The 21,993-nt window shown below is 39.9% G+C and overlaps 1 protein-coding gene across 1 annotated transcript in view; it reads left to right on the top strand.

Annotated features, from left to right (window-relative positions):
• Gns (glucosamine (N-acetyl)-6-sulfatase) overlaps window positions 1-21,561 on the top strand; it is a 35,847-nt gene extending 14,286 nt beyond the window's left edge. The window contains exons 7-14 of the mRNA XM_046430608.2: window positions 862-944; window positions 1,932-2,050; window positions 4,888-4,991; window positions 11,519-11,620; window positions 13,111-13,218; window positions 14,622-14,732; window positions 16,085-16,245; window positions 18,965-21,561. Coding sequence (XP_046286564.1) covers window positions 862-944; window positions 1,932-2,050; window positions 4,888-4,991; window positions 11,519-11,620; window positions 13,111-13,218; window positions 14,622-14,732; window positions 16,085-16,245; window positions 18,965-19,043 — 867 coding nt within the window. The 3' untranslated portion in view covers window positions 19,044-21,561. The remainder of the gene's footprint in view (window positions 1-861; window positions 945-1,931; window positions 2,051-4,887; window positions 4,992-11,518; window positions 11,621-13,110; window positions 13,219-14,621; window positions 14,733-16,084; window positions 16,246-18,964) is intronic.
• The last annotated feature ends 432 nt before the right edge of the window (window positions 21,562-21,993 follow it).

The following is a 21,993-nucleotide window of genomic DNA, read 5'->3' as shown; positions in this document are numbered from 1 at the left end:
TAGGCTTATCTTGTTAAATATGATTTTTGACACTGAGTGACCTGGGTTTTAAACTGGAGAGCTATTTTCAATTTGTGTTCCAAAAGAAGGTAATAGAAGTTTGGAAACTTGGAACTAAATAAGTCATTTGTTTCATCACTGACCAAAAATAAAAAACAAAAATCATTCTGTTACACTCCATCCAGAGAGAGTGGTGTGGTTGAATGTGAATTTCTAGCAGGGAAGAATGTGTTATAAAGCATTTCTCAGATTTAACTAACTAAAAAACACTTTTGAGGACCATGGTTTGGGAGATGCTAGCTTAGAATATTGTGAATGGAGAGGAGATAATTAATAGTATATGAGAGGTTCTTGTATAAAAATGTGACTTTAATTGGGATAGCTCCTCCAGATTTGGACTTGAAGTTTTAAGAAACTGCTGTGATAGGATTTTCCCTAAGGATCTTGGGCACAAAAATTGAGGGCAATGGAATGATAATTCATTAGGCAAAACTTAGAGAAAGGCAAAGTTAATATTTACCCATTTATAATTACAGTAGACATAGGATTGAGGTTATAAATTTAATCCCATGTTGGCTAATGGTTTCCCAATGATGTTCACTAAAGTCTCTTAATGTTGCTGACAAAGGAGCTAAGGCATTTTATAATTTGATAGGTGGTGGGAAGCTGAAGAATGAGTGATGGAGTTAATCTGAGAAATTTCCTTTTTAGGAATACAGGAGAAGGGAGAGAGTCTGACATTAAATAGTTTCAGTTAACTTCTTTTCCCTAAAGGATGAAATGATCCTTTTATCAACTTTACTGATGTAGTAGTTTAACTGTGGTGACTTGGTGTTAACATTTTTTTCCTTCTGATTTTAGAACAAGCACTGGTTAATTAGACAAGCCAAGACTCCAATGACTAATTCTTCAATACAGTTTTTAGATAATGCATTTAGGAAAAGGTAAGAGCTGCTGCTTTCTCAGATTGAGTGGTTTTAAGGATAAGTGTGCCACGTTATCTTCAAAACAAAAAAACAGGGAAACAAGTCTATGGGCAAGATGCTTTGGGGCATCTGCTACCTCAGAAGCAGGCAGATATACCTTTACATTCATGTGTACAAGGTAACCTATGGCCCCCAAGACTAATTAAATCATTCATTTTTTAGGACTTGTTAATGAATATTGCAAATTTAAATCATTTGCTTGAAATTTTTTTTTCCTGTTCCTAAAGGCAAAGTCACTTGGTGAGAAGTCAACCCAAACACTGAGCAAAATATTTATTTGCCTTTGGTGTTTGGAATTTTCAAGACATTCTAAGTTAGTTTTAAAGAATCTATTACTTAAGGTTTATTTTAGTTTAGACTAGAGGTTAGCAAACAACTTCTGTAGGGCCCGATAATAAGAATAGTAAATATTGTAGGTTTGCAGGCCATGTATTCTGTCAGAACTTCTCAGTTCTGCTGTTATAACATAAAAGCAGCCCTGGACAATATGTAAATGAGTGATTGTGGCTGTGCTCCAATCACACTTAATAAAAAGGTAACTGCAGCCCATGGGCTATAGTTTGCCAGCCTCTAGTGTAGATGACTGAACAATGTTGAATAATATTTGAATTAATCTCTACTATTTGTTACTGAATCGAGAACTTTCCTTTCTGATTATCTCTACTTATCACCAGTAGTTATAAAAGTAAAGCTAACTAGTTGTTAAAAGCTTCATTTATTTCTTTGGAAACATTTAACTTTAGAAAATTTCAGAATATAATTCATGTCAAGGTCTTTGCTATGGCAGGGTTTGGGGAATGGAGATTTGAGAATTGAGCATATAGGATTTTTTTGGTAGGTGCTGGTATTTTTGGTTTTGCTTGTTTCTCTTCGCCTCCCCCCACCCCATGTTGATTCTTGAGCCATTGCCCCAAAGTCCCTTTTCTACCCTTGGTTCACATCCAGGTGGCAAACCCTGCTCTCTGTTGATGACCTTGTTGAGAAGCTGGTCAAGAGATTGGAGTTCACTGGGGAGCTTAACAACACTTACATCTTTTATACCTCAGACAATGGCTATCACACAGGTAAGAGACAGATACTCCTTTTATCTTTGAGAACATGGGTTTCTACCCAGTAGAAAAAGTAGCCCAGGCAGGAATTCTAGTGTTGTATAGCTGTGGGCTTGTCAGAGCAAGGGTCTTGCCCTCAGGACCCTCTGGTTAGTGGGCTGGGCATTCTCACATAGAGAAACTAGGTTTCTTGATTTATATGCTCAGTTAGGTAGTGGTCTAGGAGCCAGAGCAGAAAGAGCTTGATGGGATAGTGGCAGGCTTTATGGAAATTGAACTCAATTTTAAGAATAAATGAAACTTAAAAAGTAGGAGTAAGACATTCTGGATAGGCGAACCAAGAGGTGATCTTTGCAGAGTACATTTTGTCTTGCTAAATTGTGGAATTCATTTGGGAGTAGTTTTTATTTCTTAAAACTGTAGAATGAGTTAGTTCCATGTCCTTGACTTTCATTCTTTCTGCTTGGATTCTCTGTGTGTTTGTGTGTGTGTGCGCGCGCACGCGCGCTCACATGTGCTGGGGATTGAATCCAAGGCCTTGCCTATTCTAGGCAGGTGTTCTACCCAGCCCATACTTGGACCTTCTGTAGTTTAAAAAATAAATGTTTTGCCAGGTGCTGTGAGGCATGCCTGTAATCCCAGCAGCTGAGGAGGCTGAGGCAGGAGGATTGTGAGTTTAAAGCCAGCCTAAGCAACTTAGTGAGACCCTGTCTCAAAATAAGAAAGGGCTAGGATAAAGAAGAATGAAGTTATGTCATTTGCCAGTAAATGGATGGAACTGGAGACTATCATGCTGAGTGAAATAAGCCAATCCCTAAAAACTAAAGGCAGAATGTTCCCTCTGATATGTGGAGGGAAGAATAGAAGTTCATTGGATTAGACAAAGGGGAATGAAGTGAAGGGAGGGAGGATGGGAATAGGAAAGATAGTAGAAAGAATCGGACATAACTTTCCTGTGTTCATGTATGAATAAATGATCAGTGTAACTATACATCATGTACAACTGCAAGAATGGGAAGTTATACTCCATGTATGTATAATATGTCAAAGTACACTACTGTCATGTATATCTAAAAAGAACAAAAAAAATCTTTTTAAAAAAGGGCAAGGGGGGCTGGGGTTGTGGCTCAGTGGTAGAATGCTCACTTAGCACGTGCAAGGCACTGGGTTTGATCCTTAGCACCACGTAAAAATAAATAAATAAAGTAAAGGTATTATGTCCAACTACAACTAAAAACAAATAAAAAATAAAAAGGCTAGAGATGTGGCTCTGTGGCTAAGCACCCATGGGTTCAATCCCTGGCACAAAAATATTTTTGCTGGGCACAATGGCATACACAGGTAATCTCAGCGATTGAGGAAGCTGAAGCCAGAGAATTGTAAGTTTGAGGCCAGCCTCAGCAGCTTAGTAAGATGGTCTCAAAATTTTTTAAAAAAGGGCTGAGAATGTAGCTCTGTTGTAGAATGCCCCAAGTTAAATTCCCAGTACCACAACAAATATTTGTTTCTGTCTATAAATTTCCACTTGAAAAGAATTAACCTGAACCTTGAGCAGATTTAATATTATGTAAAATGTAGGCATTTAATATTATGAATAATTTAAAACACTCAGAATAGAGATTAATGGAGCTCTGGATGTGGTGGCACATGCCTGTAGTCCTAGCACTTGGAGGTTGAGGCAGGAGTATTGTAGCTCAGGAGTTTGTGTCCAGCCTGGGCAACATAGCAAGATGCTGTCTTTTGGAGGGTGGGGTAAGTATAGACTAGTAAAATAACCCCCATTATCCAGCTTAGGTTTTTGGTTCCATGTGACTGTGCTTTTATATTTTCTTAACCCCCCACCATGGTATTTGTTTTTTGTAAGAATGTTTTGAAACAGTTCCCAGACCCTGTGGTTCCACATATCAATATCTGATTATGCATTTGATTTATTATGTGTCATGATCCAAACAAGGTCCACACACCACCTTTTAGTTTTTAGATCTCCTAACTCTCACTTGCCACTCACTTACTGGATAAAGCAGGTCTCTCATCCTGTAGACTATCCCATTCTGGATTTGGCCGCCATCTTGTAAGGCCTTCATTTACTCATATCTACTCGGCATTTCCTTTAGATTGGTAGTGAAATTGAAAGACCTGTTAGAAATTCTCACTTGTAAGTGCACTTCCTCAGTAGTGCTGCTGTATATTTCCTGTTGTGACATCATGAAACTCATAGTGTCTGGCTGCCCACTTTGGGGATGCTGGTATTGACTTATGACTCAGGTGATTTCAGTCTGAGCTCTACCAGTGAATCCTTCTGACACTGAGGTTCCCGATGATTGCTTAAATCCATCATTCCCTCAAACACAAATTGTGAAATGTGGACTTCGTAATTCTGTCCTTTGCATTTACTTGCTGGACCTCTCCATATCAATTATTTGATTATCTTGAACTGCAGTTTGTTCAGGAAAAGCAGGAGAAGTACTTTTGTCCCTTTTCATTTGGCACTGTTTGGAGTAATCTCTCTTTTGCTGTGATCAAGTTGAATATCGTGCATAAATTTTTTATGTATTAGTGTTTTGGTCCTTTCCAGGGTTGGTTCGTTTTTTTTTGTTTTGTTTTGGGCTCAATTTGTCCTAATGTATACCAGGGAGTCCCTTGTAGTTATGTATCCAAAAGAGATGAACTCACTACTTTTCCTGTCATGTAATAAGAAAAACAGGCAAATTTAAGTTTTCTTTTAAGACACCAGAATTAGTAGAATTGTAGAATAGTATTTTCTGTATGTTCAATTGACTAAACAAATAAAAGAAAGTCAGAGCTACGTGTCTGTCTTGGCTCCATCTTTACTTTTTGCATTTTGTTTTCAGGACAGTTTTCTTTGCCAATAGACAAAAGACAACTGTATGAGTTTGATATCAAAGTTCCACTGTTGGTTCGAGGGCCTGGGATCAAAGCAAATCAGACAAGCAAGGTAGGTGCCTAACAAGCTGTTGTGTATGGATGGGGTAGGCAGTTGCCTGAGAAAATAAGGCTATTCCTTTTGAGAGGGGTGCTGGTGGGGTTCCTCCTGTAAGGATAAAGGCTGATCAGTGTTAAATCTTGTGTGTTTATGAGCCTTGGAAATAGAGATTCCTTTTTAAATTAAAAACAAACTCCCTGCCACTCTTTTTGGGTTTTTTTTTTTTTGTTTTTTGTCTTTAAACCAGGGATTGAACCTAGAGACCCTTAACCACTAAGCCACACCCCCAACCCTTTTTATTTTGAGATAGGATCTCTCTAAGTTACTGAGTTTGTCCATGTACTTGTAATCCTCCTGCCTCAGTCTCCCAAGTTGCTTGGGATTACAGCTGTGTGCTACCATGCCTGGCTATTCAGTGTATTCTACCAGTACATGTCACAGCAGAGTGCATAGCTTTTGTCTGTCCTTTGAGACTAGATTTGCTTTGTCCTGAAGTGGTGATGACTGAACAGAAAGTGCTCAAAAAATTGACCTGAGATATTATGAAGAATGAATGGTACATGTTTGGGCAGCCTCCAGAAAAAGTCTTGTTGATTTACATGGTGTGGAATAGGGACCCGGCATCTGCATTTCTTTCCCTTTTAAGCTTACAGATGATTCTGAGAGGCAGCCTGATTTGGTGTACACTTTTTCATGGGGCAGAGCTCCTCACGCTTTGCTATGTGTGTGAATGTCCTGGACATCTTGTTAAAATGCAGAAGGGTCTTGTTTGCTATGATAGGGATTGAACTCAGGGTCTTGGCCATGGTAGAGAAGCACTCAAACACTGAGCTACACTCCCAACCCCTGAAATATGGGTTTCAATTCTGTGTTTCTAACCAGTTCCCATGATGTCTGCTGCTGGTTTGACCTCACTTTGAGTGTAAGACGGTGGAAAAAATTTTCTGAGAATTTCCTTTTTTCCGTGTGGAACTCTCCGTTACTAATGCTTTTCTGCTTCTCTAGTTTTTTTTTTTTTTAAGCATTTTTTTAATTGTAGATGGACACGATACTTTTATTTTATTTATATATATTTTTATGTGGTGCTGGAATCAAATCGGTGCCTCACATGTGGTAGGCAAGTGCTCTACCCCTGAGCTACATACAATCCAGCGCTGCTTCCCTGGTTCTTGCTTCTAGAACTATCGTAATGCAATACATTCTTCTCTTTATTTGATTTCAGTGTCTTTTTCCATTGAAAAGGTACTTAGTCCTGGAAGATGGTGGGCATCTTGATCAGAAACGCTTTCCTTTTGTTCTCAGGAGAAAACCAACATATGCTCTACCATTTATGTCTTCTGTCCTTGTATCATGATTTTGGTCCCAGGTCTGTGAGATCGAAGAAAATAAGCAGATTCATGATTTAAGCTAAATTGCAGAATGGGTTTCAAAATGGGCCAAACTTTCTGGTCTTATTAGTTACTTTGGTTTAATCTGGGGATTTAATGTTGTGTTTCACTGTATCTTTCACTTATTTCCTTTTACAAATGCTCTTGATGCTTTTCTGTTAAAATTCTCTCAAAGGGAAAATGGTTTTCATAAGTGGTGTCTGTGTTTTCTTCTGCTCTTAAGACCTACGTTTCTAAAGCCAGTCCACTTTCCACTACAGATTTCAGTTTCCTCTAAAAAGGCCTCTCTTTCAAAGGAGATAGGCAAGTTGGGAAGGTTATTAACCTTAAGTGTTTTATTGAGGGCTGGGATTGTGGTTCAACTGTAGAGCGTTCACCCAGCATGCACAAGGCCCTGGGTTCGATCCTCAGCACCACATAAAAATAAATAAATAAAATAAAGGTATTGTGTCCAACTACAACTAAAAAACAAATATTTTAAAAAAATGTTTTATTGAGGTTGGCATTTGGAGTTAATTGAGACCATGCCAACACTATACATTTCTGAAAAGTGGGGTTTCTAGGCCCACATTAAGCCAGTGTGAGGAAGGAGGCCAAATAGAACAGGATGAAGTGTGTCAGCCAGCTGCCTGTGGAACAAACCGTTCCTTCTTTTCAAGTTAACAGTGCAATCAAATGTTAAAAATCAGAAACTTCACCTTCTCTAAACAATCTAAACGAAGCCTGAATCCTAGGAAAACATTTCAATAGTACATTTATTGGGTATTACATGTGTTTTATGTGAATCAACCCAGTTAAATTTCAGTCTTATTAGCATATGTATATGCACTATTATACCCATTCTACAGATGAAGAAACTGAGGTACAGAAGTTAATTGCTTTTCCTATGATCACACAGCTAAAAAAAAGCAGAGTCCTGCATTTGAACTCAAGCGGTCTGGCTCCGGAGTCCATATTCTTAACAATTACACTATAGTTCAGTCAACAAGAATTTATTAAGTATCTTCATACTCTGCTGGCACAGTACCCTAGAAAAGCCTTGAATGCAGCAAGGAGCAGTGAGGGAGGATTTCTTATTAAATGCTGGTGTCAGGGAGGACCCTGGACTTTAGCGAGAGCAGTCAATGTACACCTCTGAGGCATTTGAGCAGAGGCAGGTTGAAAAGTATGCAGTCACACAAGTCTGTAGAAAGAGCATTCTGAGAACAGTTAATGTGACTGCACAGATGTCAGAATAAGCAAGGCTTGTTCAAGGGACAAAAGGAAGCATTTATACTGAACTGCTTTCACTTCCTAAGTGCACCATCTCTCTCACCTCCTGTCCTTGGTATGACTGACTGCTCCTGTCTGGAATGCCTACTTCAGAACCCCTTCACCTGACCAACTTCCCTGTCCTTCAGGACCTTGGTCTACCCCACCCCAGGAAGTCACTTCAGACTCCTGCCCTTGGATGACATGGTGCCCTTTCTGTGGGTTTCCAGATGGTCCCACACTTAACACTCCCCACTGAAATTGTCTTTTTCACTCAAGGATACCCTAGAGAAGAGGAACAATCCAAAGTGAGTACCCATCCCTTAACAAACACTGGGCAGTATCCACATTAGTTGCATGAATTTTGCTCGTCGTGTAGTAAGTAGCAGGACCAGAGCTGACAGTGAACTGTGCCTGTTCTCAGAATCCGAGTTTGTCACATTGCAGTGTTGACAGATGGAGTTGAAATGTGAAATGCCTCAGTTCTCATCTAGCTGAGGAACGTCAGAGATATTGATCGTGTGTTGGCAGCAGTCATTTCAGTGCCACTTGTAACACATGAGTGACACAGGGTTGTGCACTGTGCATGACAAGCTGAGCCATCACAGCCTGACAGCCTAAGCAGCTCACGTTTAGCTGACTGGTGTCTCGGCTGTTTGACAGCAAGAGCAGGTGGTGTGTGGATGCCAGAGGTTGGCTGAAGTTGTCTCCACGACTAGACATTAATCTAGTTCTAAATTTGGTGATAGTTCCTCAAAGGGGTTTTTAGAAAGGAGAAGGCTAGTAGGAGAGCTAAACTGAGAGCATGATCCAGGGGAACCTGAACTGAGAGTAAAGATTGCCCGTTGGCTTTAAGACTTTGAACAAAATAAGCCTCACTTTCCCCTAGTTGTGAAATTGGGAGGATATTGTATCTCTGTTATTGAGTGTAACGGGGTGATAACCTGGCACCTTCCTCATTAGCGATAAATCCAGCTAGCACACCCCAACATAATGGGGGAATCTCTGATTTCTCATGTTATAGGACCTTTCACCTTCTGGCATGCTTTGAGTCTTCTTTTTGCTCGCTCTGTGTGAATTGTTTAACATCAGAGCTTCAGTTTCTGTCGGGCAAACTGGATGTGTCCTCCTGAGATCGCATCACCTTGTTCTTTTCAGTAATTAAAAATGCTTTCATTCTTTTAGAGTTGAGATATCAACACATGATATCCCTGGATTTCGTGCTGCAGGGGTTTCTAGAGGGCTTCTGTTTGATGAGACTATGTATTTGAATCCCAAGAACCCCAAATAAACTGAGAGATTATGATATGAAATAATTTATTTTGGTGTTGGAAAAGCTTTTTATGTTCTGATCTATAAATGAGTGTTTTTAAATTTATACTTAAAGACCATGTGATAAAAGCAATATCATTCTAGAAACTTGGAACCCTAATGTTTCAAGAGTCATTACCATGGTGGTCCATCAAATCTGTTCTAATACTTGGTTGTTTAAAATTAGAGGTAGGAGGTGGAGATGTGGCTCAAGCGGTAGCGCGCCCGCCTGGCATGCGTGCGGCCCGGGTTCGATCCTCAGCACCACATACAAACAAAGATGTTGTGTCTGCCGAAAACTAAAAAATAAATAAAATTCTCTCTCTCTCTCTCTCTCTCTCTCTCTCTCTCTCTCTCTCTCTCTCTCTCTTTTAAAAAAATTTTTAAAAAATTAGAGGTAGGTATAATTTTCTCTGGAATTCTTTACTGGTACTTGATGCTCCTTCTACCAACATAGTATGCACACCTTGAAACCATCTCTGCTTCTTAGACAAAAAAAAAGTGTCCTCTGAAATAACATGTTTGTGAAACTCGTGCCAAATCTTATTGATCCCTGATTTATACTAGAACTTACAGGTCTTTCTCTCCATTGAGCAAAATACCAGTAGAAAATGTCTCCCATCATACAGCTGCTGGCTCTTGAGGCAATTTTTGACCAGTCTTACACAAACACCATTTTATATTTCTGTGGATGGGGTGATATTTTTTTTTCTCCCCTAGTGGTACTGGGGATTGAACCCAGGGCTTAGCACATGCTACCATAGAGCTACTGGGGAGTCCTCCCCCCCGCCCCCGAGTGGGACTCACTAAGTTACTAAGGCTAGCCTCAAACTTGACATTATCCTGCCTCAGTCTCCCAAAAGGCTGGGATTACAGGTGTGTGCCGCCACCACCCCTGGCTCGCTCTGTGGGTTTTATTATTTTGGTGATTACCCTTTTCCTTATAAAACTGCCTTGGACATGTTAGTAGTGTCTCTGGAATTGGCTTCACTTATTCATTCTGTGACTCTCTGGAGATCAGGTCTCCATTTGCTTCTCTCCTGCTGTGATCTCCCCAATATTTACACCCAGACTTACTGGCTGGGTTCCAACCTGCTCAGTTTGCCTCAGGGACTTAGACTAGGAAAATTATCTATAACAGTGGGTCTTATGCAATCCCTGGAGACTAACTCTCTGAGGTTTTGTTTTTTTCCTCAGTGACATATGGATTACCTCTCCTGAATTGTCTCTACTGAATGGTAATTTCTGACAGGTGCAGAAAGCTAATTGATTCAGAGCCAGGATATGTATCCCTTGCCTTCTGAGAGCCATCCTGGCTGAGAGGAAACCTGACCCCTGAAGAACAATGTTCTGAAGATGTTTTCTTGCCTTTCATCATACTTTCAGTTTTGTTTTCACATTTAAAGTGGAAGGATTTCTTTTTCTTTTTTCTTTTCTTTTTTTTTTTTTTTTTTTTTTGATCTCCCTGTTCTTTCCTTCTCAATAATTTCAAAAACATTTCTTTTTAGCAAGATAGTTCTCCCAGTTAAAACTGTTATCTTTGTTCTTATATTTTATTTCTCCATCTGTAAAATGGGGGAAGTACTACATACTGAGATTGTGGGAAGGAATAAATAAGAATAAAGGTTAAACATCTGGCACAGACTAGGTGCTCACTAAGCATTAGTTCCCCCCTCCTTGCCCCTGCTTTGCTTCCTGGGTTGTCCTTGCTATCCTAAGGCTTTTCCCAGCCTGTGACCAGGTGACCTCTAGGCCTCCAAGTAGGTTCTGAATAGGCTTGGTTTGAATCAAATGTAGAATCTCATTATATTCCTTATATTCCTTACCTGTTGAAATAGTAATTTTTAAATATATTGGTTAAATATGTACACAATGAATTTTGTCTATTTCATTTAAAGGCAGTTATTTTAAATATATGTATCTACTGTATCTATATTGGATCATGCTGGTTTAGGTCCTGTAGAAGCATTGTAAACAGAAGAAAAATACTCCTAATAAGGAAAGGTATAAATGCAAGACATTGGTCTTTAATTTCTAGAATATTTTAAAACATCTATTTTATGCTGTGTGAGGAAACTTTCGTTGATACATTGTTGGGAGTAATTTCCTGAAGCCTTCAAAGCCTATGTTTTAGCAATGTTGCCAACTTTGAAAAACTATAAAATGGGCTAATAATTCTCAATGGTGGCAAGCATTCGACCTTTGAGATATTTAAAAATGTGAAGTCCAATTTGGTGAACCAATCTGAATAATCAAGTTGGAAAACACTTTTTTTTAAATCATTAGCCCAAGACTCATGACTCATAACAAGGCAATTTCAAAGGAATTTTAAATGTTTTGATCAATTGGAGTCTGGGTGAAATAGATTTATAATTTCTCAGAAGCATGTATTACAATCCTCATAAGGGCTTTGTGTTTTGTTAATTTGAATATATGAAATTGTAGGATCAAAGAAACAATGGTCTGTACAAAAGTTAAGAGTGAGTAGTAGTTGTCTCAGATGGGTTGTCAGGAGAGAGCCTTAATATAGATAGAAAAGGAAGACAGGACCAATTGCATACTAGACTCTTGTTTTTCTTGTTTTTACAGATGCTCGTTGCCAACATTGACTTGGGTCCTACTATTTTGGACATTGCTGGCTACAACCTAAATAAGACACAGATGGATGGGATGTCCTTATTGCCCATCTTGGTAAGTATAAAGCCCTAACTCAATCGTGAGCCAAAACCAAACTAAATTCAAGGTTATATAAAGACTTAAGCTAAATCTCAAAGCTGTTGCATTTGCAAGGACAGAGAATGGGATTTTTCTGATCTCATAGTGCAAGTTTTCTTAAGGAAAAGGCTGACTGGACCACATGTAAACGTTAGCATACTCTTATCTTCCCTTTCCCAGCTCTCTCAAAAGCCACCATAAACAAAGTTAAAATAGGTGACAAATTGAAAAAGTATTTGCAATGTATATTTGGTCTTACTGTGCAATTTATTTGTTAATGAGGTGAATCATTAATAGCTTAATTTGTATATCATACAATTCACTCATCTAAAGGGTACAGTTCAGTAGTTTTCAGTATATTCATGGAGTTGTACAACCATCTCCATAATCTAATTTTGGAATATTTTTATCATCCCAGAAAGAAACCCCCAAATACATTAATAGTCATTCCTCCATTGTATATATCTATACTGGACATGTCTCATAGAATCATATAATATGTGGCTTCTTGTGAGCATATTTTCAAGGATCATCTGCACTGTATGATCCTTTTATTTCTAATATTCCATTGTATGAATATACTATTCCCCCCACTTGGCAAATGTACCACCTTTTACTTATCCATTTTTCAGAGACACTTAGACTGTACTTTTCCATTTGGGGGCTATTTTAAATAATACTGTTACGAACAATTTGTATACAAGATTTTGTGTGGACCCATGTTTTCATTTCTGGGTAATTCTGTAGAAGTAGAAATTCCTGGGTCATTTGGTAACTATGTCTAACTCTTTGAGGCACTTACCAGACTTTACCAAAGGTGCACATCGTTCTACATATATTTTCACCAGCAGTGTCTGAGGGTTCCAATTTCTCTACATCCTCACCAGCACTTGTGTTTTTTATTGAAGTGGATGTAAAGTGGTATCTCATTATGGGTTTGATTTGCATTTCAGTTTTTCTGCTTCTACCCTGTGTGCTTTGGAAGCAAAACTTGCTCTTGTTCTAGCTGCTGCTTTCCTTCCACACCAATAATGTGCTGTGCAAAGGAGTTAATGTACGTGTTGTAGCTTTATTCTAAGGAACTCTGAACTTACTCTAGTTCCAAGCATACCAGCCCTGTTTGTTTGTCTCTTGTGTTTGTATTAGGTTGTGAGTACCTTGGTATAAGCTTAGAACAGTTCTTACAGTTCTTACATGGAGTTATTGACAATGATCTGGACTTTGAGCAACTTGCACTGGACTTGATTCTAGCTTAGCTACTTTGTTGGTTTCTATTCCTGACCTGCTTCACAGTAGTAGTCTCGGAAAGAGACTATTCAAAGCATTTGACTGTCACTCCTTTTAGTTACTGAATGAGCAATCCAATTAGTTTTGACTCTCGAGTCCTTTTTGGCAGTAGTGTAAAAACTGTGTTCTTTATCATAGTCTGTATGCCTCACGGAAAGCACCTCTGCTCTTTTTTCTAGAGAGGTACCAGTAATTTGACCTGGCGGTCAGATGTCTTGGTAGAATATCAAGGAGAAGGTCAGAATGTCACGGACCCAATATGTCCTTCCCTGAGTCCCGGAGTATCTGTGAGTAGTAACTTGTGTTGGCCTCGACAGCTTTCTCACAGTGCAGCAAGGTTCTTGCTTAGGGGTACAAGTATGGGAAACCTTCATATGAATGCTACTCCCTGGTCACCCGACTGTGGGAAATCTGGTAATCCTGAAATTGATGCTGCCAACCTATCACCAGAATGTGCACTTTGAATTCTTCTACTCTGTGCAACAAATGCATGTATCTGCCCTATTTTCTGACAGTACCCTTTCATTGTTTTCCTGCCCCTCTAAATAGCAATATATAATCAGTTACTTCTGACAAGTGGGGTTCTCCCCTGTAAATATGCCATCATGAGTGTTTTTCACTGGTGACAGCCAAACAGGTCATAAAGGTAACTGATAGATGTGCTGGAGAATGGGAACTAGGCTTCCATTTGGAGTTGGCTCTCCTGACGCCAAATTTGGGACACAGTAAAGGGCTAACAACAAGTAGAATGACAGAGTCTGTGGAATACATGAAGTAAGCCACAGGAGGGCTGGGGCTGGGGCTCAGGCTCAATGGCAGGGTGCTCACCTAGCACATGTGAGGCACTGGGTTTGATCATCAGCACCACATAAATGAGATAAAGGTATTGTGTCCATCTACAACTAAAAACTGAATATTTTTTAAAAGCCAGTTACGTCACATTTTGGTGACAAGAATGCTCATAAATGATTTACCTGCAAATATTGCCACAAAGTTCATTTTAGCTGCTACTTCTCTATAGGATAGTAGTCCTTTGAAGTGACTGTTGGGTGTTTCTTCTCCTTGCCAACCTGTACATTTAACAGGTGCTTATTACAACTAATTCTTATCAGGAGGTTACCAGACAAGAGATGGCAGCAGTCTACAGATGGTACAAACACAGATTTTTTTTTTTTTTTAAGAGAGAGAATTTTTTAATATTTATTTTTTAGTTTTCGGTGGACACAACATCTTTATTTTATTTTTATGTGGTGCTGAGGATCGAACCCAGCGCCGCGCGCATGCCAGGCAAACACGTTACCGCTTGAGCCACGTCCCCAGCCCCAACACAATTCTTTAAGTCAGCCATTAGTAAGGAACAGAGCCTTGCATCTGTTTTTTGGGTTTTTTTTTTTTTTTAAATATTTAATTTTAGTTGTAGTTGGACACAGTACCTTTATTTTATTTAATTTTATGTGGTCTGAGGATCAAACCCAGGGTCTTGCAAGTGCTAGGCAAGCGCTCTACCACTGAGCCACAACCCCAGCCCTTTGCATTTGTTTTTTTACTTATTGGAGTCTCTGCAGAAGGTTTCTTCATTTCTACCAAATTCCATGTCTGGCTTTAGCTAACTGAGTTGTTCCTGTAGGCAACTAGGTTGTTGTTACCATGGAAGAACGCTCTTCATTTAACTTCTTAAATATTCCTACAGCAATGCTTCCCAGACTGTGTTTGTGAAGATGCTTATAACAACACCTATGCTTGTGTAAGGACAATGTCAGCATTATGGAATTTACAGTACTGCGAGTTTGATGACCAAGAGGTAAGAGGGGCTTCACCTATACCTCCCCCAACCTTTGTCTATTGCTAGTGCTTTATTGGTTGGGCATGGTGGCAAAAGAGTAATTCCAAGCGTGCCTTCTAGGGAAGATGTGTTTCTTAGCACTACATAAATGAAAGGAAGGTATTTCACTTAGTGTGTCCTTCAGTTAAGAAAAATTCCACACAGCCATGTTTTGCTTGTCACTGTGATCTTTCTAAATGGGTTTTCTCCACTCACACCACCCCTCAGACACAGTTCACTTTTTTAGAATGATTCACACCTGGTCCCTTCTTAAAAAGTAGTTGGGGCAAAAGTGAAGCACTTCCACTTCTATGGCCGTGAGAGGCATTAGCCTTTCCTAGAAAGTTGATAGCAACTGATATATTCAAAAACTCCTGTTCCCACCACAGCACAGTCCAGTGCTCATCAAATAGAGTGGGTACAAAGGCCCAGGAGCTCTGTCCTTGGAAGAAGTGAGTTTTTTGGCCAGCCTGAAGAATCACATGGGCTGCGGTCCCTATGAGCGCATTCTGCTTATTAGCGCACATACCCCTGCTGCGTCTGGTACTCCACAGAGTAGTGGTTCCTCTGTTTCTCAGAAATTGTGCTTGCTGCTCCACGTGGAGCTCAGAAGCATGATGGACAACAAGGGTGTCCCTCAAACTCAGTTTCTGTTCCTCCCTTCCCAACAGTGTTCATCAAGTTTTGATAATTATAAATGATAGTCTGAGGATAGCTACTGGAAGCTGTTGTAGGCAACCTATCATTTGACTCCAGTTTGGAGAACAGCATACAGGTTAGAGGGGGAAGTACTAATCCTACAGTTATGTCTGATGTTGGAAATAACGAGTATTGTCTCTTTCCCCAATTGGTGTTATAAATGGGGAAACTTGAATAGCTTAAATTGAGGCACTTTTCATACCCATTCTTATTTGAATCTCAAAATTCTAAGGCAGAAGTAAGCCTTCCAATATTAACTCTCACTCCTGTAGTTTCATTATGAAGTCTTGTTCCGGAGGGCCTGCCATTGAGGACCCTGCCTGCTGTTCTTCAATTATCAAGAGTAATTGGTTTCCTCTTACTGCCCTATCCTGACTGCCTGAAGGCGTCGGGGTGCAGGTGGTCCCTTTCCAGCTCAAGCTATAGACTCAAAGCCATGGACACCCAGCACAGATGTACCATTGTCATAAGTACACAGTTAGGCTCCTTAAGGATCTTGAGGCCAGATGTTGTTATACTGGGTGTTGGGTTTTTTTCTATGTCCTCCCTTCCCTTTTAGAAATAATTCATGTTTGGAATATTTCCTTGATTATAACCCTTTTTTATTTCCACCATCCTTTCATTTCATCCAGGTGTTTGTAGAAGTCTATAATCTGACTGCAGATCCAGACCAAATCACTAACATTGCTAAAAGTATAGACCCAGAGCTTCTAGGAAAGATGAACTATCGATTGATGATGTTACAGTCCTGTTCTGGGCCAACCTGTCGCACTCCAGGGGTTTTTGACCCCGGGTAAGTTTCCTCTGTCTTCACTTTGCCGAGTTGTCTCTAGTGGTCATGCTGTTATAGAAGATAGGAAGTCCTATGGGTCCTTTCTGCATTGACCACAAGCCTTTCTGTTGGAGAGGGAATACTATCTTCATATTGCCTCACCTTGTTGTGCTGGGAAAATAAGCTGTTTGAGACACTTTGGCTCTCCACTGCCCTGGGTGCATGGACACCCTTCTCTTGCCCCAGGCTCTTCCTTTTGCCCTGCTGCTGTGATTCTTGTCATGGTACCACTTGGTTGTACTCGTGGCAAGTAGGGCTTAAGTAAGCTCTGACCCAGTGCTGTCCTGTTCCTAGGCTTTCCGAGAGTGTATGCCTTCATCACTTTTCTCAGAAACCCCAACTATAGTAACTTGAATGTTATATTTTAAGCATGCGAAGATAGGTTTAAACCAAATATTGAAATGTAAGTCCATTTCCAAAAATGAATACAAAGATGATTTTCACCTGCCCAGATATGTTGTTCCTCCTCTCCTGTTACACAGTGCCTAGTCAATAGGACACAAGGCATCAAACACCAGGCATTTAAGCTGCCTCTGACAAGAAGGATTCACTTTATGCTTAAAGGGTATGAAGTTTAAAAACTGTAACCAGGAATGGATTATTTCAGTTCTTACACCCTTGATTGTAAGACAGCAGTGAGGTCCTAAGTTGATGGAAAATTGTAACTATTTAGCCATCTTCATATCAAATTTTATTTTCAGTCCAAATGAGAAGAATGTATGTCAATGATTAGAGAAACTGGATTATAGACTGTTCATTAAATAAATATATCTAAGTATTGCATATATAGCCAAAGAGACAGATTCTAGCACACTAAAACTAGATAACAGGGCTGGGGGTGGGGAAGTAGCTCAGTGTCAGAGCACTTACCTAGCATGTACGTGGCACTGGGTTAGGTCCCCAGCATCACAAAAAAAACCAACAGAAACCTAGATAACAGTGTATACCAGTGTCAAAACCAAATTGTGTTCCATAAATGTGTATAATTATGAGTTGATCAAATTTTTTCAAATACAGCAATTCAAAATAAGAATCAGAGTTTTAGAAAGCTAGATGACAATATAAAGAAATTATATTTATCAGTTTATCATTTGCACTAAATTACTTCTTAAATATAGATACCTATTAGTGTAATGATTGGCCAAGTATTTTGCCCTCCCAGCTTTGGTTGTGGGTCTTTTTAAACTTTTATTAGTTGTTGATGGACCTTGATTTGTTCGTTTATTTGTGGTGCTGAGAATTGAACCCAGTGCCTCATACATGCCAGGCAAGCACTCCACCACTAAGCCACAACCCCAGCCCCCAGCTTTGGTCTTCTGAAATGGGAAGTTCAGTTTCTGAAAAGCACAGGGCTTTGGGGTGGCTTGTGTTGATTTTGCAATTTCCAACGGTTATTTAGGTCACAGTATATCAAACTAGATGCCAATGAGTCCCTGACCACTTGGCTGCTAGAATGTAGACCTTCCATGTCCACATCCGATAGGCCAGTGCAAGGCAGAGGTGGGAGCTACCTTCTTTCTTCTGATTATCTGTTTAACTATAACCAATTGTCTTACTTACATTGTTGAAGTTTGTGATTCAAGTTTTAGATGCTGATTTTGCCGAGCTGCTGTTTGCCTGAGCTTAAACTCCACTGATTTTCTGTTTTAAATTCATTAGCCCTGATTACTATTTCCTACTAAATACTAAAGCTGAATGGTTGGTATGTGGCCTGCAGTCCCCCCCAAAATATATTATCTGACCCTTTACAAATGTGTTGACCAACCACTTCTCTAAATAATTTATCCTACAAGATAGGAAGTAAGAGTTGAGTACAATATTACTTCCAGCCTGCACACCTAAAATCTTCCTGGCCAATGCATATTCTTTATTCAGCATTCATTCTACCTTTCCCCTGTAGTGGTAAAATTGTTTTTTGTTTTTTGTGTGTGCCATACATTTGGCGTGAATTCTATTTTTTGGGGGGGGTGGGGGTGGGCAGAGCTCATCTAAATTGTGAGCCAGATTCAAACACGTCTCAGCTGCACACTTGTGCTCTTCTGTGTCTGTATGTCTTAACTATCAAACAGGAGAGGGCTCTGAAACTGCCAGCAAAGCTTTCAGCCAGGGTTAGGCTCTTCTCTTCCATCTGGCTGCTTTATACCTCAGGGATCACCCCTCCTCCCTCAAGGAAAAAAAAAACTTGTTACCTTCTGGTACCATTTAAGATTAACCTTCTGCTTTTTCTCCCCTCAATTTATACTATATGATTTTAGGCTTGCTGGCTTGGGATGGGAAGTTTTTGTTTTTGTGGTGCTGGGGATTAAACACAGTCTCACACATGGTAGGCAAGTGGTCTACCACTGAGCAACATCCCTAGCTCTTCTTAAAAATTTTTGAGATGTAGTCTAAGTCATTGAGGCTGGCCTCAAACTTGTGATCTTCCTGCCTCAGCCTCCAAGTACCTGAAATTACAAGTGTGCACCACTGCACTCAGCAGAAGTGGGTTTTTGTTTACCATGAAATGTTCTTAACTATTAAGTCCTCGTATCTTTTACTACAGACTTTCTCATGAGAGTCCCTTCTGGTGATTTTGTTTTCTTTTACATCCCTTCCTGCTAACCTTTCTGATGAATAACATTCTGAGGAAATAGTGTTTAGCTAAAAGCTCATGCAACGATTCTTCTTTTATCATCCCCAGATACAGGTTTGACCCTCGTCTCATGTTCAGCAATCATGGCAGTGTCAGGATGCGAAGGTTCTCAAAACATCCTCTTTAGCGACCATGCCCAGCCTCAAGTGGGATCCCTTCACGACTCCTCCTGATGAAGTGACTGTAGTAGGTGTCTGTAGCTCATCTTTGAGACCATGCCTGGAAAAGCTCTGGACTGGTTCTAAGTCCTATTTGAAAAGCAACCCAATCAGCTGACTTCCTCGTGCAATGTGTTAAACTGTGAATTCTGCCCATAGGTCAGGGAGTGGCTACCCTTGTCTCTTTCCTCAGATGATAACGAACACTCCTGAAGTCTTTGTTCTCACCATGTCCTTTCTGTCCTGGGGCCACAGTTCTTGATTATCCCCATGTGGTCAGAGTCTGAATGTGTAAATCCATTCAGATAGGGAAAAAGTATGAAAACCTTTTGGTTTATGAGTTGATCTAAATTCAAAGGACCTGCACACACTTCAGACTGAGCACCTCACTATCAAAAATACTAACATCACATGGCTTGAAGAATAACCCTCAGCTGAATCATCAGATCATAGAACAGGTACCATTGTTTTAAAATAAGTAGATAATGTTGTTTATAAAATCCATCACAGTGTGATAAGGTGGCAAATTTAAAACATGTCAACCAAGCTGTTTCTTTGGAATTCTGGGTTAGTGCTACATTGAGATAGGGCAGTAAGCTGTGGTAAAGGCTAATTCCAGGTTGCTCTTGAAGGTGACAGCCACCTGCTTTCCAGTGGCTAACCATGTGGAGTGCCAGTCAGCACTAGCAGTATTGAGGAAATGTCTCTTGAGACTTCCGCCTCTAAACTGTCAAGGTACACAGTTGGGGAAGGTTGTGTTTCTGAGGGCCTTCTGTAGACCAGGCTCTTGGGTCAACAGGTTGAAGGGCCAAACTTGGGAGGAAGCAAGTGCCTGTCCCACAGGGAACCTAACTTATCAGTGCCACATATGAAGTTGTTTGGACTCTATTTTGCTGTCATTATTTTCTGTCATTTGTTTTAAGATGTAAAAATGCCCTGTAGTTGATGCAAATTAAAGTAGCATCAACTGCTTTATCCTATCTTCTTCTCTTTCAGATAGGTTCTTCCTGAGTTTCTGGAATCTTTTATTACTTATCAAAATCAGATTTTTAGGTTTCACTGCTTAGAACACACACGTTTTGTTTCTTGGCTTGAAAACCAGTTCCGTTTCTAATGTTTTCTTCAAGAAGGCTGATTATAGGTGGGACAGCAAGGGAGGAAGAGCTGTGGTTTATAACCTGTTCAACTCAGGCAATAAGTGATTTTAGCTTTATTTAAGGCCTGTCGAGCTTTAAGCACTTCTTAAGACATGGCCGTAGTTAACTTTTCTATCAGAACTCCAGATAGCCATGTTGGGTTAGTAGCCATTGGATTTTTTCTTTTACCTCACGTGACCCCAGCAACTGTGGTGGTACCTAGAGGTGAATAGGCTGATGAAATGAACACCTCTGCTGTGAATGCTTTAGAGAAAATTTTAAAAATAAGTGTAACTAAAAGCAACTATAATGTTGAATGTGGGTATTGACTTTATTCTCCACTTTGATTCTTATTCGTCAACTTTGACATTAGTGAAAGTTGACCATAGTTATTCCCAAATAAAAAGAAACCAACTCTTACCAGGTCTTGGACTGTGATGTCATATTATTCAGTTTATGATGCTGGTTCCTGAAAGCAGGTGGAGTCTTAAGAGTGACACGAGTCAGCTGCCAGCAGCCTCTCTGCCACACTGCTCTTGCGTCCAGCTGATGTGTCTGGGTGTGAGATGTGGTAAGGCCTTCCGTGTACCTCTTTTAGTTTGGGGATCTTTCCTAGCTAACCTTAAAATAGACCTCAGTTTCTAGCCTAACGGACTGCAGGGCGCACTGCTGTTTTCAGAATGTTTTTGTACAAGGGACCCACTTGCAAGAGGCTTTCCTTGTTCTTAACTGTACTGATTTGGATTTTGATTATTTTCCCTTTTAAGGTCAGGTTCATGTCTATTGGTACCCTGCAGAGTAGAGGACTGTAAAACCACTGGGAATGAATAGAGGCCTTTGGAATGAAGAGATTTTTGCCTTACAACATTTCCTATTATAAAGTTCTCCCTCATATAATTTCAAAGCAGGGAATACATTGAGTATCTTTGAATTGACAAACGGTGCTTTTGCAAACATATTTTAATTGACGACACTAGGGTTTTTGTACAAAATAGTAATGATAGCCATAGAAGTTACACCTTAATCTGTGAGGAATGTTCTTAAATTTATTTTTAAGTAGTAAGGATTAGTGCTTTTCAAATGAAAGCTAACTTGTCCCAGGATCCTTAAGAGAAAGCAGAGGGGACTTCAACTGATCCACCAATGGAATTAGATGGGTATATTTAGGTTCTTTAGATTTACTACTTTGTTCCCACTGAATTTTTGTAAACTCCCTATGTTTGCATCATCTGTTCCTGGAGGTTACTCGGCCCTGGCTCTCTGTCATCAGTCATTTCACTTAGAAAGTGCCCTTCGAAGGACCCTGTTCACTGCTGCACTTTTCAACAAATTAAAATTTATTTCTGTTCTAGTGGGACTGTGTCCTTTGTTTTAGTCCACAAGTAGTAATTGACAAGCTACTTTTATTCTTGATGCTGTTTGTTTTAACCACTTTCCTAATAGCAAAAAATGGGACATTTCCTCAACAGATTATAGTCTCTGCCTGGATAGCTCTTATGCACCTGATTTCCTAGTGATTGACAAGCCTGAATGAAGCACTACGTAGCCATGGAGAAAATCTTTCCTGATCATTTACAACTTTGGAGGGGTTAAAAAAAAAAATCTAGGCTAGCTTTCAGGAAAGTAGATGATGCTCATCTTCAGAGGTACTTTGCCTTGTCTGCAGACTTGTGGCCCACTGTCCTAATGAATGACTTCAAGGGATCAACAACCTTTTTCTTAAAGGGGGAGACAGGTGATACTTTAGGCTTGCGGGCCATGTGTGTCTGTCACATGTCTCGTC

Source organism: Marmota monax, unplaced genomic scaffold, assembly GCF_021218885.2.
Source record: "Marmota monax isolate L192 unplaced genomic scaffold, Marmota_monax_Labrador192_F-V1.1 WCK01_AAM20220418_F8-fsc00056, whole genome shotgun sequence".
NCBI classification, from domain to species: Eukaryota; Metazoa; Chordata; class Mammalia; order Rodentia; family Sciuridae; genus Marmota; species Marmota monax.
Note: the sequence above shows the minus strand (reverse complement) of the source record. Positions and strands in the feature narration are given on the sequence as shown.